Source organism: Nannobrachium achirus, assembly GCF_963921795.1.
Source record: "Nannobrachium achirus genome assembly, chromosome: 13".
Taxonomy (NCBI): domain Eukaryota; kingdom Metazoa; phylum Chordata; class Actinopteri; order Myctophiformes; family Myctophidae; genus Nannobrachium; species Nannobrachium achirus.
In genome coordinates this window covers 64,462,609-64,483,469 of record NC_137833.1, presented here as the reverse complement: position 1 = coordinate 64,483,469, position 20,861 = coordinate 64,462,609, and the positions used below count along the sequence as shown (strand labels likewise).

Here is a 20,861-nt window from a genome sequence, read left to right as displayed (position 1 = left end):
TAACAAATGCTAATGCTAACATATGCTAATGCTAACACATGCTAATGCTAACATGCTAACAAATGCTAATGCTAACACATGATAATGCTAACAAATGCTAATGCTAACAAATGCTAATGCTAATGTTAATGCTAACAAATGCTAATGCTATAACGCTAACAAATGCTAATGATAACAAATGCTAATGCTAACATATGCTAATGCTAACACATGCTAATACTAAAAAATGCTAATGCTAACAAATGCTAATGTTAATACATGCTAATGCAAACAAATGCTAATACTAACATGCTAATAAATGCTAATGCTTACATATGCTAATGCTAACAAATGCAAATGGTAATGCTAATGTTAATGCTAACACATGCTAATGCTATAATGCTAACAAATGTTAATGATAACAAATGCTAATGCTAATACATGCTAACACCAACTGCTATACAAGGTTGCAAACACTTAGCGAGCTGCAGGCACACTTAAAATTTCTTAGACATTTTCTTTTCTAGTTTTTCCTTTAAACATTAGGCATTTGTTAGCATTAGCATTTGTTAACATTAGCATTTGTTAGCATTAGCATTTTTAGCATTAGCATTTGTTAGCATTTGCATGTGTTAGCATAGCATTAGCATATTTGTTAGCATTAGCATTTGTAAGCATTAGCATTTGTTAGCATTAGCATGTATTAGCATTTGTTAGCATTAGCATTTGTTAGCATTATCATTAGCATTTGTTAGCATTAGCATTTATTAGCATTTGTTAGCATTAGCATTTGTTAGCATTAGCATTAGCATGTGTTAGCATTAGCATGTGTTAGCATTAGCATTAGCATTTGTTAGTATTAGCATGTGTTAGCATTAGCATGTGTTAACATTAGCATGTGTTAGAATTAGCATTAGCTTGTGTTAGCATTAGCATTTGTTGCATTAGCATTTGTTAGCATTAGCATGTATTAGCATTTGTTAGCATTAGCATTTGTTAGCATTATCATTTGTTAGCATTAGCATGTGTTAGCATTAGCATTATCATTTGTTAGCATTAGCATGTGTTAGCATTAACATTTGTTAGCATTAGCATTTGTTAGCATTAGCATTTGTTAGCATTAGCATTTGTTAGTATCAGCATGTGTTAGCATTAGCATTTGTTATTATTAGCATGTGTTAGCATTAGCATGTGTTAACAATAGCATTAGCATTTGTTAGCATTAGCATTTCTTAGCATTAGCATTAGCATTAGCATTAGCGGTTAGCCGTTGGGACTGTGGGACCACCCACCGAGTTTGTGACCAGTAACGTGTTGGGAAGTGGAGACATGGCTGTTTAAAGCCCAGCCAATAGGAAGGCAGAGGGGGCGGGGCTTAAGCATTTACAGATAGTTCCTATTTGCCATGTAAGTACACACAGCGAGTTTCGAGATGGTACCACGCTGCAAACTGGAGATAAAGCCGTTTAAAGCTAAGCCAAATGGAAGATAGGGGCGGGGCTTAAGAGGGGGCGGGGCTTAAGTAATAAGTCCCTATTGGCCGTTTAAGTCCAGACACCAAGTTTCAAGACGGTACCATGCTGTGAACTGGAGTAGTGGCTGTTTAAAACCCAGCCAATAGGAATACAGAGGGGGCGGGGCTTACACTTACAGCTCATCCCTATTGGCCGGAAAAAGACCAAAGTTGTGTTCGCATTTTAAAGTTTAAACTAGAAAAGAAAATTTCGAAGAAATTTTAAGTGTGCCTGCAGCTCGCTAAGTGTGTGCAACCTTGTATGTGTTAACATTAGCATCTTTGTTAGCATTAGCATTTGTTAGCATTAGCATGTGTTAGCATTAGCAATATGGTTTCTTGTTTTTAAGAAATAGGCTCCTCCCACAAGTTCCGCAAGGCGATTACATTGTCCCGTCGCTCCCGAGATCGTTTGTGTTTCGTTTTGAGAGGGTCGTTCCCCCTGAAAAACACGTTTTGGCATGAAACGGTTACGTTTTGGCATGAAACGGTTACGTTTTGCGTGTTTGTGGTGCCCCCTATGGGTCGAAGTGGAAATGCTTTTGGGTATATGTTCAGTATAGCGCCCCCCACTTGTGGTTAAAATTTGGTGTTGACTGGATGTTTCGTTTGTGATTTATGGCTACTTCTTACAAAACGGGCTCCTCCCGCTAAATTTGGAATCCTGTTACGGAAGAACGGTATGGACTATCAAAATATCGTTTAAATATGTTTATCACATGAGTTCATAGATCGTGTGTATCGATTTTTGTGACATTTGGAGAAAATATGTAGGAAAAGGAGCAAAAAGTGTGTTTTGAAGAAAATTCAAAATGGCGGAAAATCTATCCTGACGCAAATGGGCGTGGCCTATATGAGGAGATGCGTCATGACCCAAGGAATCCAGGGAAAAGGGAATTTTAATTTTTCGACCCACGGTTCAAGAGTTACAGGCCGAAAGGTAAAGTGGACTGTTATAGCGCCACCATGAGGCCAACTGACGAAATTATTTTTTATTTAATCCTTGATATCATTATAAATCTCCTCTCCAAGTTTTGAAACTGTAGCCCCTATGGTTTGCGAGAAAAAAAATATTGAATGTGAGTTTTTGCGATTTCCATTATAAGTCAATGGGTAAAATTAATTCACTAATAAATTAATATCAATTAAACGATACAACTTTTCTCTTAGAAAAGTAATAGCACACCATTCCCGGCCGAGCCGCACGTTTTGATGTATATATTGCGGCGGTGGCGTAAATTGTGCGGCAGTTATTAGCGCACCAAATTTGTGGGATCATTATTATCATTAACTACCCTAATTAAGTATGGCGGATTACAATAAGTGTTTTGCCATTGCATGGCAGGCACACTTAATCACGTTGCTAGGCAAAAGTATGGCAGAGTTATGTGGCGCCAAAGTTTCTGGGTTTTAGTCCCCCATTCAAAGTCAATGGGGGTTTTTGAGCGTAGTTTTTTACGAATTACGTTGCCATGGTAACGCGGATCGTAAAGAAAAGTAATAGCAGACCATTCCCGCCCGAGCCGCACATTTTGATGTATATATTGCGGGGGTGGCATAAATCGTGCGGCAGTTATTACATGCCGAAATTTCCCCCATTCTAAGTTAATGGGGTTTTTGGCGTTGTTTTTTGCGAATTAGTTAATGAGTTTTTGGGCGTCGTTTTTTGCGAATTACGTCGCCATGGTAACGCGGATCGGAAAGAAAAGTAATAGCACACCATTCCCGGCCGAGCCGCACGTTTTGATATATATATTGCGGCGGTGGCATAAATTGTGCGGCAGTTATTACGTGCAGAAATTTGCAAGAACGTTACTTAATTACTTAATTAAGTATGGCGGATTACAATAAGTGTTTTGCCATTGCATTGCATGGCAGGCACACTTAATTAAGTATGGCGGATTACAATAATTGTTTTGCCATTGCATTGCATGGCAGGCACACTTAATTATTAAAAACTAGAAAAGAAAATTTCGAAGAAATTTTAAGTGTGCCTGCAGCTCGCTAAGTGTGTGCAACCTTGTATGTGTTAACATTAGCATCTTTGTTAGCATTAGCATTTGTTAATGCATTTGAAGGGCACTTCCTGTTACAGAGGGGGGCGGGGCTTAATGAATTACAGCTCATCCCTATTGGCCAGAAAAAGACCAAAGTTGTGTGTGCATTTTAAAGTTTAAATCACGTTGCTAGGCAAAAATATGACAGAGTTATGTGGCGCAAAAGTTTCTGGGTTTTTTTCAGAGTCCCCCATTCAAATTCAATGGGGTTTTTTTGCGCATAGTTTTTTACGAATTACGTCGCCATGGTAATGCGGATCGGAAAGAAAAGTAATAGCAACCTATTCCCGGCCGAGCCACACGTTGGGAGGCGTAAATTGTGCGGCAGTTATTACGTGCAGAAATTTTCAAGAACATTACTTGTGTATGCAACCTTGAATAGCAGTTGGTGTTAGCATTAGCATTATGCATTAACATTAAAATCATTATTAGAATTTTTCCTTCAGCATTTTTATCATTATCTTTAACTAACATTTTTTTAGCATTAACATTATCATTGATTCTTTTTCCTTTAAACATTAGGCATTTGTTAACATAAGCATTTGTTAACATTAGCATTTGTTAGCATTAGCATTAGCATTTTTAGCATTTGCATGTGTTAGCATAGCATTAGCATGTGTTAGCATTAGCATATTTGTTAGCATTAACATTTGTTAGCATTAGCATGAGCATGTGTTAGCATTTGATAGCATTAGCAGTAGCATTTGTTAGCATTAGCATTTGTTAGCATTAGCATTTGTTAGCATTAGCATTTATTAGCATTAACATTTGTTAGCATTGCATTTGTTAGCATTAGCATAAGCATTTGTTAGCATTAGCATGTGTTAGCATTAGCATGTGTTAGCATTAGCATTTGTAAGTAAAAAAAATTGAGAAAAAAAATATTTTGAGAAAAAAAAAATTTTTTGAGAAAAAAATTTTTTTTGAGAAAAAAAAAAATTTTTTTGAGAAAAAAAAAATTGTGAAAAAAAAAATTTTTGGGAAAAAAAACTTTTTTGAGAAAAAAAAATTGAGAAAAATTTTTTTTTGAGAAAAAAAAAATTTGAGAAAAAAAAGGTTTCGAGAAAAAAAATGTTTTGAGAAAAAAAACATTTTTGAGAAAAAAGAAATTTTGAGAAAAAAAAATTGAGAAAAAAAATGTTTTGAGAAAAAAAAAATTTGAGAAAAAAAAATTTGAGAAAAAAAAATTGAGAAAAAAAAATTTTTTTGAGAAAAAAAAAAATTTGAGAAAAAAAAAATTTGAGAAAAAAAAAAAATTATGACACCAGCCGCGAGTCTGTACGACAAACGGTTCATGAGTTATAGAGGCACTTCCTGTTTGGCGAAGGACACTTCCTGTTACAGAGGGGGCGGGGCTTAATCAATTACAGCTCATCCCTATTGGCCGGAAAAAGACCAAAGTTGTGTGTGCATTTTAAAGTTTAAATCACGTTGCTAGGCAAAAGTATGGCAGAGTTATGTGGCGCCAAAGTTTCTGGTTTTTTTTTCGGAGTCCCCCATTCTAAGTCAATGGGGTTTTTGGGCGTCGTTTTTTGCGAATTACATCGCAATCGTATCGCGGATCGGAAAGAAAAGTAATAGCACACCATTCCCGGCCGAGCCGCACATTTTGATGTATATATTGCGGGGGTGGCGTAAATTGTGCGGCAGTTATTACGAGCAGAAATTTGCAAGAACATGACTTACTTACTTACTTACTGACTTAAGTATGGCGGATTACAATAAGTGTTTTGCCATTGCATGGCAGGCACACTTAATAAATGTAAAAAGGCTATGGAAAAAACACGGCCTGCTCACGAATTAGGAGGGTAGTATGAGTCACCAGAAAAAATAATGGGTGTTTTTAATGAATCTATCATGGTTAAAATGAAGTTTGAAGTTACAATGGGTGTGTGTGGGGAGAGGCCCTGGGCTTGTAGGGCCTGGTAACATTTACATCAAAGATCTAAATATTGAATCAAGCAAATTAAAATCTGTTCAGGGTGTTCATAAAAGCCTGATTAGACGATAGAATTACCAAAAGTTTTTATGAAAGTGAAATATCCCTTTAAAGACTGTTTTCCTTAGATTACAATTTCTATGTTTTTGGTGTATTGATCTATTACCTTGCTACATTTACTTCTACATTTACTTCACTACAATTATTTGAGAACTTAAGTTACTACTGTAGTTACTTTGCAGACATACATTATGATATTGCAAAACATACATTAACCACTTCCAACCTATATTATACATGGGTTATTTGAAAATAGCAGATCTACAAGCTCACAACGCGCATCACAAATGATTGAATACTTTATTAGAAGTTTGCATAGGAAAAAGTACAGCTCACTGATAACTAAAACGATTAAGACCACCAGTGTTTAGGCATATAATCAATCAATCAGACAGACAGACAGACAGACAGACAGACAGACAGACAGACAGACAGACAGACAAGGTTTATTACAGTATCAATACTGTTAATGTAGAAACAATGTTACTAGAAAAGACAATTTTAGATTTTTTTAACATTAGCATTTTTTGCATTAGCTTTAACATTATCGTCTGTACGACAAACGGTTCATGAGATATAGAGGCACTTCCTGCTTGGCGAAGGGAACTTCCTGTTTGGCGAAGGAAGCACCGATTAAGGTTAAGGACTCTTAATCAAGTCATATGACGCCACCCACGCGTCTGTACGACCAACGGTTCATGAGATATAGAGGCACTTCCTGTTTGGTGAGGGGCAAGTTTAAATGACGTTGCTAGGCAAAAGTATGGCAGAGTTATGTGGCGCCAAAGTTTCTGTTATTTTTTTTCGAGTCCCCCATTCAAAGTCAATGGGGGTTTTTGCGTGTAGTTTTTTACGAATTACGTTGCCATGGTAACGCGGATCGGAAAGAAAAGTAATAGCACACCATTCCCGGCCGAGCCACACATTTTGATGTATATATTGCGGCAGTGGCGTACATTTTTTGGGTGTGTGTCCACACCCAAAAAGTAGCAGATCTACAAGCTCACAATGCGTCGCGAAAGCGACGCATTGTGAGCTTGTATGTCAGCTATGTAGCTATGTAGCCGAGCTAATAGCCGTAGCAGCAGCAGCTTCTCATGTAAACACGTTGGTTTCGGCTCTACGGCTATTCGCTTGGCTACACAGCTACATAGCCGATATACAAGCTCACAACGCGTCGCGAAAGAGCTTGTAGATCTGCTATTTTTCGTGTGTGGACGTTGTGTGTGTGCGCGCACTGTCACGACACGCACACACACACGCACACACGCACGCACACACGCACGCACACACACACACACAGGCTACACTACACAGAAAATAGCTATATCAGCGCTAGCCTAGCATCCATTCTTCTCCGGTTCCGTGGTAAACAGTCCAGAGCTGGAGAAGGTTTGTCCATGGATACAAGCTCAGACAGCTTGTTTGTAAAATATTTGCACATTTTAACTGGTTATAGAACATGGAGTTGCCGAATCTTTATACTTTTTACACCTCCAATGGCTGGATTTAAAATTTGTTTCCGAAATGCAAACAGCAACAAGTGCCCAACGCTCTACAGTCTATGCTCTGAGCGACACAACGAGACGCCAAGCTGCGTTTCCAAATAAGGCGACTCTCTTGTCAGTGCAACAAAACCACGCCCCCCTTGAATAATTAGATAAGCCACGTCACGTCGCACAAATGGTACACTGTGAGCTAATATTTAATGAGTAGCGCTAAATATTTCTTTTCATCCCTATAACTAGAAGTACACAGAAATAGCTACAGAGACAGATAAAAGCGCCAATTTTTTTATGGGCCTTCTTTATGACCTACTGAAGGATTTTAGATGGGTAAACAAACATACATATTCAAAATACCCCTATAGTGCACAAAAGTTATCTTGATAACAAAAACTGCAAAAAACGCCTATACTAAAAGAGGGTTAATTCTTGCCATGTGTCCTCCTGCTGCTAGTTTTTACATCATACTTGCACAGGGTGTCTACAGGTAGTGTCTTGACATCCCAGAACAGCTAGAATGCCAATATTTGATTCCATTATGAATCATTTGGCTTTTAAATAAGTCCTCATTATAGGCGGAAATAGGAAAAAAAAATAGATGATGTATTTTGGATGATGATTCAAGACAGCACATGAAGTATTATCCATCAAACCTTTAATACAATCATACTGTTCAAACTCTACTGATTGAGACCTAAACTAAAATAAATGAAAGGGAAGAAGGATCGGGACAGGTCAGCTGGGGCGTGTGAACAGCCTGACATCAGGGTTGAGGACCAAGGGCCTGGATGACCCTCCTTACTGGACACTGATGTCATCGTGATCCTTGCTGGCTTGTGATGCTGCTGCTACAGAAGCATTTGTGTACCTGGCAAAGCATCCATTCCAGGAACTACATGTTGACTCTGAACATTTCCAGACGCTTGAAAGACTGACTGTGATCATGTACAATAAATCCAGTCCTTTGAATTCCACCAATCAAACAAGGAAGGAACTCTTCTGTCAAGAGAGTCGGCCGATGGATAGACTACCTCCCACGCAGGATGCACTTCTCCAGCATGCAAAATGGGCTGTGTTTCAGACAGGAATCTGGGCAACCAGCACAGACACACAGCAAGCGATTCCTTCTCCAAAGGACTTTGGCTGGACCAAGGATGCATCAGGGTCATGGGTGCCAGTGTGGATAAGCATTCCTGAGGTCTCCATTGCCTGCAGAGAGCTGATAAAATGCGTGTGTAAAGGGGACTGTTCCAGTTGTAAATGCAGCAATGCAAATCTTGACTGTTCTGGACTTTGCAAATGCAACTGTCGCAAATAGACACCATGCAGGTACAGTAAGGTACACCAATACACCAAGTTTTCACATACATATACATGTCCATTTGTTTAAATTATGACAACACACTCTTTCTTGCCTGTCTCCCTTGCAGATTACTTCTTAGTGGAGTAAGGAGGGTCATCCAGGCCCTTGGTCCTCAACCCTGATGTCAGGCTGTTCGCGCGCCCCAGCTGACCCTAGGGCTGTAATCTAGCCCTGTTTTAGGGATTCGAACTTCTGGAGGGATTTTCCGAACGGACCATCGAACCTTCGATGGTTCGTTCGATTGAATAAAAAACGAACAATCGGACCATCGAACCATCGAACGTACTGTACCTTTAACCAGCTAAAAGTGTAGGAAATGTGTTAAATGCGCTGTTTTATCCATTGAAAACGCGTTGATGCGTGACCGCATTAACACCTAGGCTAACACTTGGAAAATCCAACCCAATCGGAGAAAATGTTGCACAGTTTGTTGACGAACAGGCTCAATGTATAGCGGAGTTGCACGGATGATGATTAGACTTGGTGACTGCGTCGGAGCGTCGCATTATAGATCCTTTAGGGGTTTGCAATGAAATCCATCTTTGCTCATGCTTAGGAGAAAGGCTGTTTAATCTTTGGGTGCGTGGATGGGTGTTCGCTATTCGGAGGACAAACAAGTCCGTCTCTGCCCAGCTGAGATTGCTCTCACTCTACTGTCAACAAGCGTGTGTCAGCGAGGCTGGTTCGCGGCCCCAAGAGGAGCGGAATTGGAGCGGAGGACGGTACTTGATCGCTCCAAGCTGTTCTGGCACATTTTATAACTACTTTAATGGTCACCAGTAACTGTTAGTGTTTACCGGTAGGCCTAACTTATTTCGTATTTGGCTATGTCTACTACTGTGATATTCTGAATAGGCCTATCACATTCTGATAATTATTTTTTCGTGTAAAAAAAGAAGAAAAACAGTATGATTGTTGAACAGTATGATTGTATTAAATGTTTGATGGATAATACTTCATGTGCTGTGTCTTGAATCATCATCCAAAATACATCATCTATTTTTTTGCTATTTCCGCCTATAATGAGGCCTTATTTAAAAGCCAAATGATTCATAATGGAATCAAATATTGTCATTGTAGCTGTTCTGGGATGTCAAGACACTACCTGTAGACACCCTGTGCAAGTATGATGTAAAAACTAGCAGCAGGAGGAGACATGGCAAGCTTTAACCCTCTTTTAGTATAGGCGTTTTTTGCAGTTTTTGATCAAGATAACTTTTGTGCACTATAGGGGTATTTTGAATATGTATGTTTGTTTACCCATCTGAAATCCTTCAGTAGGTCATAAAGAAGGCCCATGCAAAGTTTGGCGCTTTTATCCGCTCCGTAACGGTAATGTCACTAAGCCACTCCACTAAAATAGGGTTAGGGTTATAAAACCTCTCATTTTATAATGGACAATTTACTTCGGGCAAGTAGAACATGACCTGTACTTGCCCGACGGGCAAGTGCCTCTGAGACCTTAGTGTCAACCCCTGTAATATACATTTATAGAAAAAGTGATTTTGTGTTTCATGGCCCTTTAAAGTATCAAAAGTAAAAGTACTCATTATGCAGCAGAATTTCCGTTTCACAAGATTTCAATGTATACAAATAGCAGATGTACAAGCTCACAATGCGTGGCATCACATTGTGGCATGCATTGTGAGCTTAATGTAGATCAGCTATTTTCAAATGGCCGAAATGTATAGGGCTGTGGTGGTTTTGTAGTAATCGTGCAAATCTAAAAACATAATTAGTAACTAAAGTTTTCTTTAGTAATTGAAAACACTCAAGTACAGTACTTGAGTAATTGTAATTAGTTGCTTTCCACCACCGATGTGCGTTGTAAACAAATCGCGGACATTACCGATGCGGGTGGGACCGGCGCGACGTACTGTAAGTAATTATACCTTTACTGTAAATACAGTAAGATTCACAGTCATACATTTGTACTTTTACTCAAGTAAATTCAATCTGAAGCCTATAAAAGAAGCTAATTCCCCTCCCTGTAGATCTGCTATTTTCACTAGTTTTGGTGGGACCCAGACAAATATAATTCCCCTCCCCCATGTGGCTATGTTCACACCTCTGACCTACAGTAGGCTATGTGCTTCAGAGTCAAGACTAGCTCCGAAAGGCCTTGAGAAAATAAAAAAATAAAAAACAGCTTTCTGAGTGTTTCCAGGAGGCTGTCCTGTTGTGTTCCTAGTACTTCATAGTAAGTGCTGTTCGGGTCATTTTGACCCGTTTTACATTTTCATTTGGAAAAAAAAGGTAGAAGTTAAAAATGTTTCCACCTGAAACTCACTGGCCTTAAAGATTCTTCTGAGATGAACATGTAAAAAAAATATTTTTGCACTACACCCATGCTACACCCCCCTCATATTTTTTGAACCTTAAGTGCTGTTCGGGTCATTTTGACCCGGAAGCACAGAAATACACAGTATTATGCCAAAACACAGACACACAGTCACCCCCACTTCTAACACCCCCCTTCCGAAGCCCCATTCCGAACCCCCCCCCCTTCCTATAAGCATGAGCAATATTGCCCAGTATTAAATGAAGTAGTTTTCTTTACATGGATTTCAGCTAAATCAGTAAAAACGCCTAGCTCTTTCAGTGTTTAATGTGATATAGCAAAGCAGAAATGCAAACATTTACCAAATATATCATATGAATTGTTTGGTATTGAGTCAAAGTCAATGTATCATGATGATTTGTTAAGTTAAAATTTATATTAGTGTTGTTGTTTTTAAACCAAATATCCACCGGGTCAAAATGACCCGAACAGAACGAAGGTGTAGTGAATCTGAACAGGACTTAAGGGTTAAGCAAGCGTATACATTTATCTTTGGTGTATGGAGTGAAAGGTCAAGTTTTTTTAATATTAGGCATATATATATATATATATATATATATATATATATATATATATCCCTTTTTATCAGAGGTGGAAAAGGTACTCACAATTGTTACTTAAGTAAAAGTATCAATACTGCAATGTAGAAATACTAGACTAGACTGTTACAAGTTACACAGTTTAGTTTAACAGAAAAGGTACACATATCTGGCTGCTGAGTAAAAACATGAACCCCTACTCACTATGAAAAAACGCCTCCCCGTGACTGAATGGCAACACTACACCTTGAAATAAATAAATAAATACAATATTTCTGTGGGCGTGGCTAAGGAATCTGGGGGCAATCCTGAGGGTGTTCCTAATTTAGGTACCTAGGATTCTATAGGATTCAGTTCAACTCGCGGGTCAATCTCAATGGGAGAGCACTGTATATATATATATATATATATATATATATATTAGGGGTGCAACGATACACAAAATTCACGGTTCGGTTCGGTTCGATATTTTGGTGTCACGGTTCGATACTTTTTCGATACAAAAAATAAACAGAAATGTCCTTGATTTTTAATGTATTTTTATAACTATGCATTTTTTTGTTTTAACTTTGAACAATACGGTACCCAGCCTATAGGGTAGTAGGGTAAGTAGGCTCTGCGGACCCCTAGGGGTCCTTGAGGGGGTTCCAGGGGAATGTGGATGTGGAGTGGTATTGTATTGTATTGTTCGGTACAGGGTAATTCGGTTCGATATTTCTCGGTTCAATTCGATTTTCACTATTCGGTTCGATATGTTGCACCCCTAATATATATATATATATATATATATATATATATATATATATATATCAGAGGTCGCGCTAGGATTTTTAACAGCCGGTCACCGTGACCGGCATGATAAAAATTTACCGGACATATGAAGAAACTAGAAAAGAACATTTCTAAGAAATTTTAAGTGTGCCTGCAGCTCGCTAAGTGTGTGCAACCTTGTATGTGTTAACATTAGCATATTTGTTAGCATTAGCATTTGTTAGCATTAGCATGTGTTAGCATTAGCATTTGTTAGCATTAGCATTTGTTAGCATTAGCATTAGCGGTTACGTTTTGCGCGTTTGTGGTGCCCCCTATGGGTCGAAGTGGAAATGCTTTTGGGTATATGTTCAGTATAGCGCCCCCCACTTGTGGTTAAAATGTGGTGTTGACTGGATGTTTCGTTTGTGATTTATGGCTACTTATGGCTACTTCTTACAAAACGGGCTCCTCCCACTAACTTTGGAACCCTGTTACGGAAGAACGGTATGGACTATCAAAATATCGTTTAAATATGTTTATCGCATGAGTCCATAGATCGTGTGTATCGATTTTTGTGACATTTGGAGAAAATATGTAGGAAAAGGAGCAAAAAGTGTGTTTTGAAGAAAATTCAAAATGGCGGAAAATCTATCCTGACGCAAATGGGCGTGGCCTATATGAGGAGATGCGACATGACCCAAGGAATCCAGGGAAAAAGGAATTTTAATTTTCCGACCCACGGTTCAAGAGTTACAGGCCGAAAGGTAAAGTGGACTGTTATAGCGCCACCATGAGGCCAACTGACGAAATTATTTTTTATTTAATCCTTGATATCATTATAAATCTCCTCTCCAAGTTTTGAAACTGTAGCCCCTATGGTTTGCGAGAAAGAAATATTGAATGTGAGTTTTTGCGATTCCCATTATAAATCAATGGGTAAAATTAATTCACTAATAAATGAATATCAATTAAACGATACAACTTTTCTCTTAGAAAAGTAATAGCACCCCATTCCCGGCCGAGCCGCACGTTTTGATGTATATATTGCGGCGGTGGCGTAAATGGTGCGGCAGTTATTACGTGCCGAAATTCTGTCGGAACATTATATATATATATATATATATGTGACGGAGAGAGTCGCAGCCTCAGCCTTGAAGCCTCAAAAGTCTAGTATCTCCCCCGGACCAAAGAGATGTCTCTTTGGTCTAGTGGTTAAGATATTGGACTTTCACGCGGGAGACCTGGGTTTGAAGCCGGGTGGGGAGGTTCGGATCACCTCCGTTACATTGGTGCCGTGACCCGGATTCGGGCTTCCCCGTAGGAGGAGGTCAAAGGGGGGTGAGTGTGACGGAGAGAGTCGCAGCCTCAGCCTTGAAGCCTCAAAAGTCTAGTATCTCCCCCGGACCTTTGGTCTAGTGGTTAAGATATTGGACTTTCGCGCGGGAGACCAGGGTACGAACCCGGGTGGGGAGGTTCGGATCACCTCCGTCACATATATATATATATATAAGTATGGCGGATTACAATAAGTGTTTTGCCATTGCATTGCATGGCAGGCACACTTAAATACCGGACATTTTAAATTACAAGCAGGTGCACAAAAAGCCAATAGCAACAGTTAAAGTATTAGGCCTACTCAATGCATAGTTGGGACTGAAAACTAATTGAATGAAAAAGTAGACTAAAAAGAAAGAAAGGAAAAAAAAACGCTTCATAAGGGAATTAATTATATTGGACTAATCGTGCAGGCTGTCTGCATGTGGCACACTGCTTTCACAACAAGGTCTTTCTGTTGCATCATCTTTGACGCCAACAGTACAATACCATGACTTAAGAATATTGAAAAATAGCAATTGCTTCATAAGGTTGATGAATCCAATAGGCTACTGTCGAGTGGTGACACAGACAGACAGTGCGTCCGTGCGCATGTTATGCAACTTTGGGAGAGTTGAAAAGGCTCTTCCTACTGTCTCCACTCCATCTCCTCATAAAGAACTTATGGGTTGATTGCTGACCGTGCGTGCATTTCTTAATTCCCATGGCTTTACATGCAGTACGTCGCAAACTGACACTGAAAAGAGCGAGCGAGCGAGAGAGAGAGAGAGAGCGAGAGAGAGAGAGCGGGCGGGCGAGCGAGCGAGAGAGGGCGGGTGAGCGAGCGAGTGAGAGAGAGAGAGAGAGAGAGAGAGAGAGAGAGAGAGAGAGAGAGAGAGAGAGAGAGGCAGCCTGCGCAGACAGCGATAATAATAAATGACGATTGGTTTTTCAATCGATCAGAATGTCCGGGAGGAATTTTATTTTCCGGTCTTGGCCATAAAAAATCGGTCAAAACCGGCAATTACCGGTCTAACGCGATCTGTGATATATATATAATTATTTTCAGATATGGCTTCCAGATTGTCTGCGAGTGAAGCCAAGATGGGAGATTTCCAGATGACTGAGAGTGCCAGGAGGAGGAAGGATAGGCTGTGTGGTCAGTGAGACATCAGTGTTTTCAGTCTCTGTTACATCATGTTAATCATTTATCATTAATCTGAGCAAATGGAGAGAAGAAAACGCTGGCATGACTAACTTTATACTTTTTGTTTTTAGAGACTGATGGTTTTACATGGGATAGTGGGGTGTGTTACTACCTTTCTAAACCTGCTGAGACGAAAACCTGGGATGAAAGCAGACAATTCTGTACAGCCAGACAAGCTTACCTGATCGTCATCAACAGCCAAGAGAAACAGGTGTGTGTGTGTGTGTGTGTGTGTGTGTGTGTGTGTGTGCGTGCGTGCGTGCGTGTGTTTTAGTTTTAGTGAGTCTTTTTTTGTATTTTTGTATTTTTTGTCGCATCCCTAAGACAATAATTTGATCACAATAAATGTACCCCCATTTATTCCGGATGGGGACCCAAATGCAATGGGGGTACATTTACTATTTATATATATATATATATATATATATATATATATATCACAATGTGAGCTTGTAGATCTGCTATGTTCACAGTGCAACAACCGACTGCAACCAAACATAAAATAACTTGTCGTTTAGTTGTACTGGATCTCTTCTCCATTAGTCCCTCCTTAACATTTTAGTGTAGTTTTTAATTGACTAATGTCAATATATATTTAGTCTTAGTTTTAGTCATCCTAGCTTGGTTTTTAGTCATTTTGTTTTCGTCAATGAAAAAAAGCAGTCAGACATTTTTCTCCATAGTTTTAGTCGATAAATTCAACCCTTTGCAAAAGATGTCATGGGTAAAATCTTGTTATAATTTATCTGTTTGGAAGAATCAATCCAACTATCAAATCTGTATGGTACAGTACATGTACAGTAATGTGTATGGTACAGTATGTTACAGTACATGTACAGTAATGTGTATGGTACAGTATGTTACAGTACATGTACAGTAATGTATATGGTACAGTATGTTACTGTACATGTACAGTCATGTGTATGGTACAGTATGTTACAGTACATGTGCAGTTATGTGTATGTAACATGCACAGTAATGTGTATGGTACAGTATGTTAAAGTACATGTACAGTAATGTGTATGGTACAGTATGTTACAGTACATGTACAGTAATGTGTATGGTACAGTCAGGGGCATAGTTCCGCCGATTTAAAATGACACCAATACGGAACTAAAACTTCCTATGATTGGCCGCTAGTTGCGCTGTTTTCCCCCCCGGCCGATGGTAAAAAGAATTGTTCTCCATTGGACTCCATTCATTTTCCCCTTTCGTTTTCTAACCTTAATTAACACTTTCATACATACTTTATGGTTCCTATCGCTAGTTAAGTATGCCTGCCATGCAACGCAATGGCAAAACACTTATTGTAATCCGCCATACTTAAGTCATTAAGTCATTATTTCGCCACAAATTTCTGCACGTAATAACTGCCGCACAATTTACGCCACCCCCGCAATATATACATTAAAATGTGCGGCTCGGCCGGGAATGGTGTGCTATTACTTTTCTTTCCGATCCGCGTTACCATGGCAACGTAATTCGTAAAAAAACTACGCTCAAAAACCCCTATTGACTTTGAATGGGGGACTCCGAAAAAAAAAACAGAAACTTTGGCGCCACATAACCCTGCCATACTTTTGCCTAGCAACGTGATTTAAACTTTAAAATGCACACACAACTTTGGTCTTTTTCCGGCCAATAGGGATGAGCTGTAATTGATTAAGCCCCGCCCCCTCTGTATTCCTATTGGCTGGGTTTTAAACAGCCACTACTCCAGTTCACAGCATGGTACTGTCTTGAAACTTGGTGTCTGGACTTAAACGGCCAATAGGGACTTATTACTTAAGCCCCGCCCCTCTTAAGCCCCGCCCCTATCTTCCTATTGGCTTAGCTTTAAACAGCTTTATCTCCAGTTTGCAGCATGGTACCGTCTCGAAACTTGCTGTGTGTACTTACATGGCGAATAGGAACTATCTGTAAATGCTTAAGCCCCCTCTGCCTTCCTATTGGCTAGGCTTTAAACAGCCATGTCTCCACTTCCCAACACGTTACTGGTCACAAACTCGGTTGGTGGTCCCACAGTCCCAACGGCTAACCGCTAATGCTAATGCTAATGCTATATGCTAACAAATGCTAATGCTAACACATGCTAATGCTAACAAATGCTAATGCTAACAAGTGCTAATGCTAACAAATGCTAATGCTAACAAATGCTAATGCTAATGCTAACAAATGCTAATGCTAATGCTAACACATGAAAATGCTAACACATGCTAATGCTAACACATGCTAATGCTAACACATGCTAATGCTAACAAATGCTAATGCTAACAAATGCTAATGCTAATGCTAACAAATGCTAATGCTAACAAATGTTAATGCTAACAAATGCTAATAAATGCTAATACTAACAAATGCTAATGCTAACACATGCTAATGCTAATGTTAACACATGCTAATGCAAAAAAATGCTAATGCTAATGCTAACAAATGCTAATGCTAACAAATGATAATGCTAATGCTAACACATGCTCATGCTAATGCTAACACATATGCTAATGCTAACACATGCAAATGCTATGCTAACAAATGCAAAAAATGCTAATGCTAACAAATGCTAATGTTAACAAATGCTAATGTTAACAAATGCCTAATTTTTAAAGGAAAAAAATCAATGATAATGTTAATGCAAAAAAATGTTAAAGTTAAAGCTAATGATAAAAATGCTGAAGTAAAAAATTCTAATAATGATTTTAATGTTAATGCAAAATGCTAATGCTAACACCAACTGCTATTCAAGGTTGCACACACTTAGCGAGCTGCAGGCACACTTAAAATTTCTTAGAAATGTTCTTTTCTAGTTAAAAACTGACTTTCAATCACGATGATATGCTTTTTGTGAAAATAAGGTCCCATTTATTTTAAAATTGATTATAAAGTTGGCCAACTATTATCTATGCAGCCGGCTGTGTTCTTCTTCGTGTGCTGTATTTCGGGAGGCTCCGTCCACATTCTCCCATGTATCCCTGAGGTTGCACGTGACCGTTGGCAGCCAATAGCATCTCTGATGCCTTTACAATCTATGATGGCAACACCCATGCCAAGGACCCATATTGTGTCATTTGCGCTGCATAGAAACCAATGGCTTCGCTTTGTCCATATCTTTTATACAGTCTATGGGTACAGTATGTTACAGTACATGTACAGTGGTTGGAGGTGGTCTCACTACACTACCTACTCAACCTACTGGTTGAAGAGTAGCCCTGTCTAAAACTCTTCACTCTTGGTTGAGCGGCTAAGGTTTGGTTACCCACACGGCAGACCAGGGTTCAAATCCTGTGTTCTAGTTGAGACCTCTGTCTGGAGAAGACATGAAACTTAAGGTAGCATTTAACCGCACAGATCTTTGGACGACGTTGGTGTCGGAAAGCGCTTGCTGCCGAAGGGAGCCATAGACAGCTTTTCGACAAGAGGCGCTTTCCGTCGATAACCACCGGGAACCGAGCTTGTTCAGTTTTGAGCCATCTTTTTCTAGGAGTCGGTAGGATTGAGGGGGTTGTGAGTGGACGGTGGACATTTTCCCGTCGCACATTTTCCCGTCGCTAATTTTAACTAAATACCACATTCTCAACCTCAACTCTCAATTCCTATTCCAATCGAATCCAAAGCATGTAGGCTAGTGCTGATGCTGTGCTGTGTTGTGTTGTGTTGTGTTGTTTTTTTCCCCTCTCTGCACGGAGAGCACAGAGCGCCTCCGGTTGCCAGATACTGTGAGTGAAACAAGTGACCAGGTCTATAAGAAAATCAAAAGAAGCGACCAGTTTCACCTGTTAATCACATTATCTATTTTCTAAAAGAATGTTGAAAGCAAGGCCAAATAAGCAACTACACAACAAACACAAGCCCAAACAAAAGCAACCCACAACTAGCAACATTATAGGAAAACAAGTTCGAAGTTTCTTGTAATGAGCAGACCTGGCAACACTGTCAATTTGTGTCAAACCAGCATCTGCCAGCCATCTGAATGCAATGTTCGTCGCCCGACTTTTAAATGACAAACTTTGCCAACTAATGCCAGCAGACTACAACAGACTGGCAGTTTGGAGCCGTTGGAAGTAGGCTGTTTGATGTGGAAACACCTTTACTGATTGTACCTTTAAGTAACCAGAAGATTTTCTTCCAGGACCTTTTTGAGAGAGTTGCTCCCATCAGCACCTCTATGTGGATTGGTTTGAGTGACAGAGACACAGAAGGATCCTTTGAATGGGTTGATGGAACACCTCTGACCTCACCAACGTAAGACTTTACCTTCATTAATAATAATATAGACGCCCTTCGGGCAGCCGAGCGTCTAGTCGGCAACCTGGCCAACTCGGGAACAATGTAAATAGGGAATGAATCCTCCTCCCTTTAATGCAAATCACATTATACCTGTTGTCATATGACCTGTTTTGACCATCTGTTTGCCTGTGTCCATTTATGCCCATCAGGGTTAATAACGCTAGGCATTTTTGGGGCCGGCCACCTTGGCCGGCAGGATTATATTTTACCGGCCAATCAATTAATTTATCGGACATATTATAATGAATGTCACATGCGTTTTTACAGTAATCTATATCACCTACCAGAGGTCCTGGTAGGAGATAAAACCAACACTTTTCACAATATGTTCATCTACAGTAACATTCCCCAAATAGACTCCAGGGTTTAAGGGGATAAACAACTAAACATTTAGAGATCAAATACATCTTTGTAAATGTATTGTAATGAATGACATGTGGTTTATTTCTACAGGTTCTGGAGGTCTGGTCGGCCTGATGACAGTAGAGGAGACCAGGACTGTGTTTACTATTGGAATGGAGGGTCTGTTAGAGGATGGTGGGACTTCACATGTTCTTACTCTCTCCGTTGGATGTGTGAAAGAGTTGTTCAGTGAAATCCTCATGGTCACTGTATCACCTCTGTACTGAAACATGGATTAATATCATATCATTTCATTTCATATAATTTGGTTTTATTTCAATTGTACACTCTCAGAATAAAGCATTTCTGATAGTTGGACGCTAATGTGCCATAGTGTGGTAGTAAATCAGTGTCATACATATTCTGAAGAAAACCTGGAGACTGACATTCAGTAATTGGGTCTTATGATCAAAATAAGAACTTTATAAGTATGATGTTTAATAAAGAAAATCTGAAACTTTCCACCCGTGTACAGACATATTGATGAGCCCTGGTCTCAGAAGATGCTCATGGATGGCATGGAATCTGGGAAATTGTGGGGTTTGGATAACTATGGAAAGTTAGATGGTGTTGAATGAAGGCTGATCCAGACAGAGCTATGAACAGGAGTGAACGGGACGTGTTTTTCACCCTCAGAGAAATCCACAAATGGCAGCAAAGCGCTAACTTCCCACTGAAATGCATTGTCAGAATGTGTCCTCATGGTAGAATGAAAGAGCAGTGACCCTGACCTTACAAGTTAAAGTCTGGAATTCAAAATGTACTTCAGTAAAAGTACTAAAGTATTGGTATCAAAATGTACTTAAGGTACCAAAAGTACCTCATGGTGCAGAATGTCCCATTTGACAAGTTTTCAAATGAACAAAATGTGTAAAACTGCTCAAACAGCAGAGCTATAATGTGAAGCATTGTGAGCTTATCTGCTATTTTCAAATGGCCGAAATGTATATGAGTCTGAAATGGTTAATATATGTGATGTAATAATACAAGTTATCAAATAATTGTAGTGGAGTAAAAGTACACTCGAGTAAATGGGTAAAACCATTAATACTAGAGGTCCTGGTAGGAGATAAAACCATCAGTACTAGAGGTCCTGGTAGGAGATAAAACCATCAGTACCAGAGGTCCTGGTAGGAGATAAAACCGTCAGTACCAGAGGTCCTGGTAGGAGATAAAACCATCAGTACCAGAGGTCCTGGTAGGAGATAAAACCATCAGTACCAGAGGTCCTGGTAGGAGATAAAACCATCAGTACCAGAGGTCCTGGTAGGAGATAAAACCATCAGTACCAGAGGTCCTGGTAGGAGATAACACCATCAGTACTAGAGGTCCTGCTAGGAGATAAAACCATCAGTACTAGAGGTCCTGGTAGGAGATAAAACCATCAGTACTAGAGGTCCTGGTAGGAGATAAAACCATCAGTACTAGAGGTCCATACTAAAATCTCAATCCTGGCGACGCCACTGCTCTCAGGATCAATAGAGGTTTCTACCACTTTTTCTAGTCACATGATCAAATACTGGATTCTGATTGGTTTAAAACAGTGGTAAATGAGCCAACTCCAGTGACTTTCTCAAAGTCCCCGGATGCGTTGTCATGCTAATG

General features: G+C 39.5%; 1 protein-coding gene across 1 annotated transcript in view; it reads left to right on the top strand.

Moving 5' to 3' along the window:
* Positions 1–19,718, top strand: part of LOC308296900 (uncharacterized protein) — a 61,751-nt gene extending 42,033 nt beyond the window's left edge. Inside the window, exons 4-7 of the mRNA XM_080740252.1 lie at positions 14,433–14,522; positions 14,642–14,781; positions 18,697–18,809; positions 19,308–19,718. Of these exons, the coding sequence (XP_080596378.1) occupies positions 14,433–14,522; positions 14,642–14,781; positions 18,697–18,809; positions 19,308–19,449 (485 nt within the window). The 3' untranslated portion in view covers positions 19,450–19,718. The remainder of the gene's footprint in view (positions 1–14,432; positions 14,523–14,641; positions 14,782–18,696; positions 18,810–19,307) is intronic.
* Positions 19,719–20,861: the final 1,143 nt, after the last annotated feature.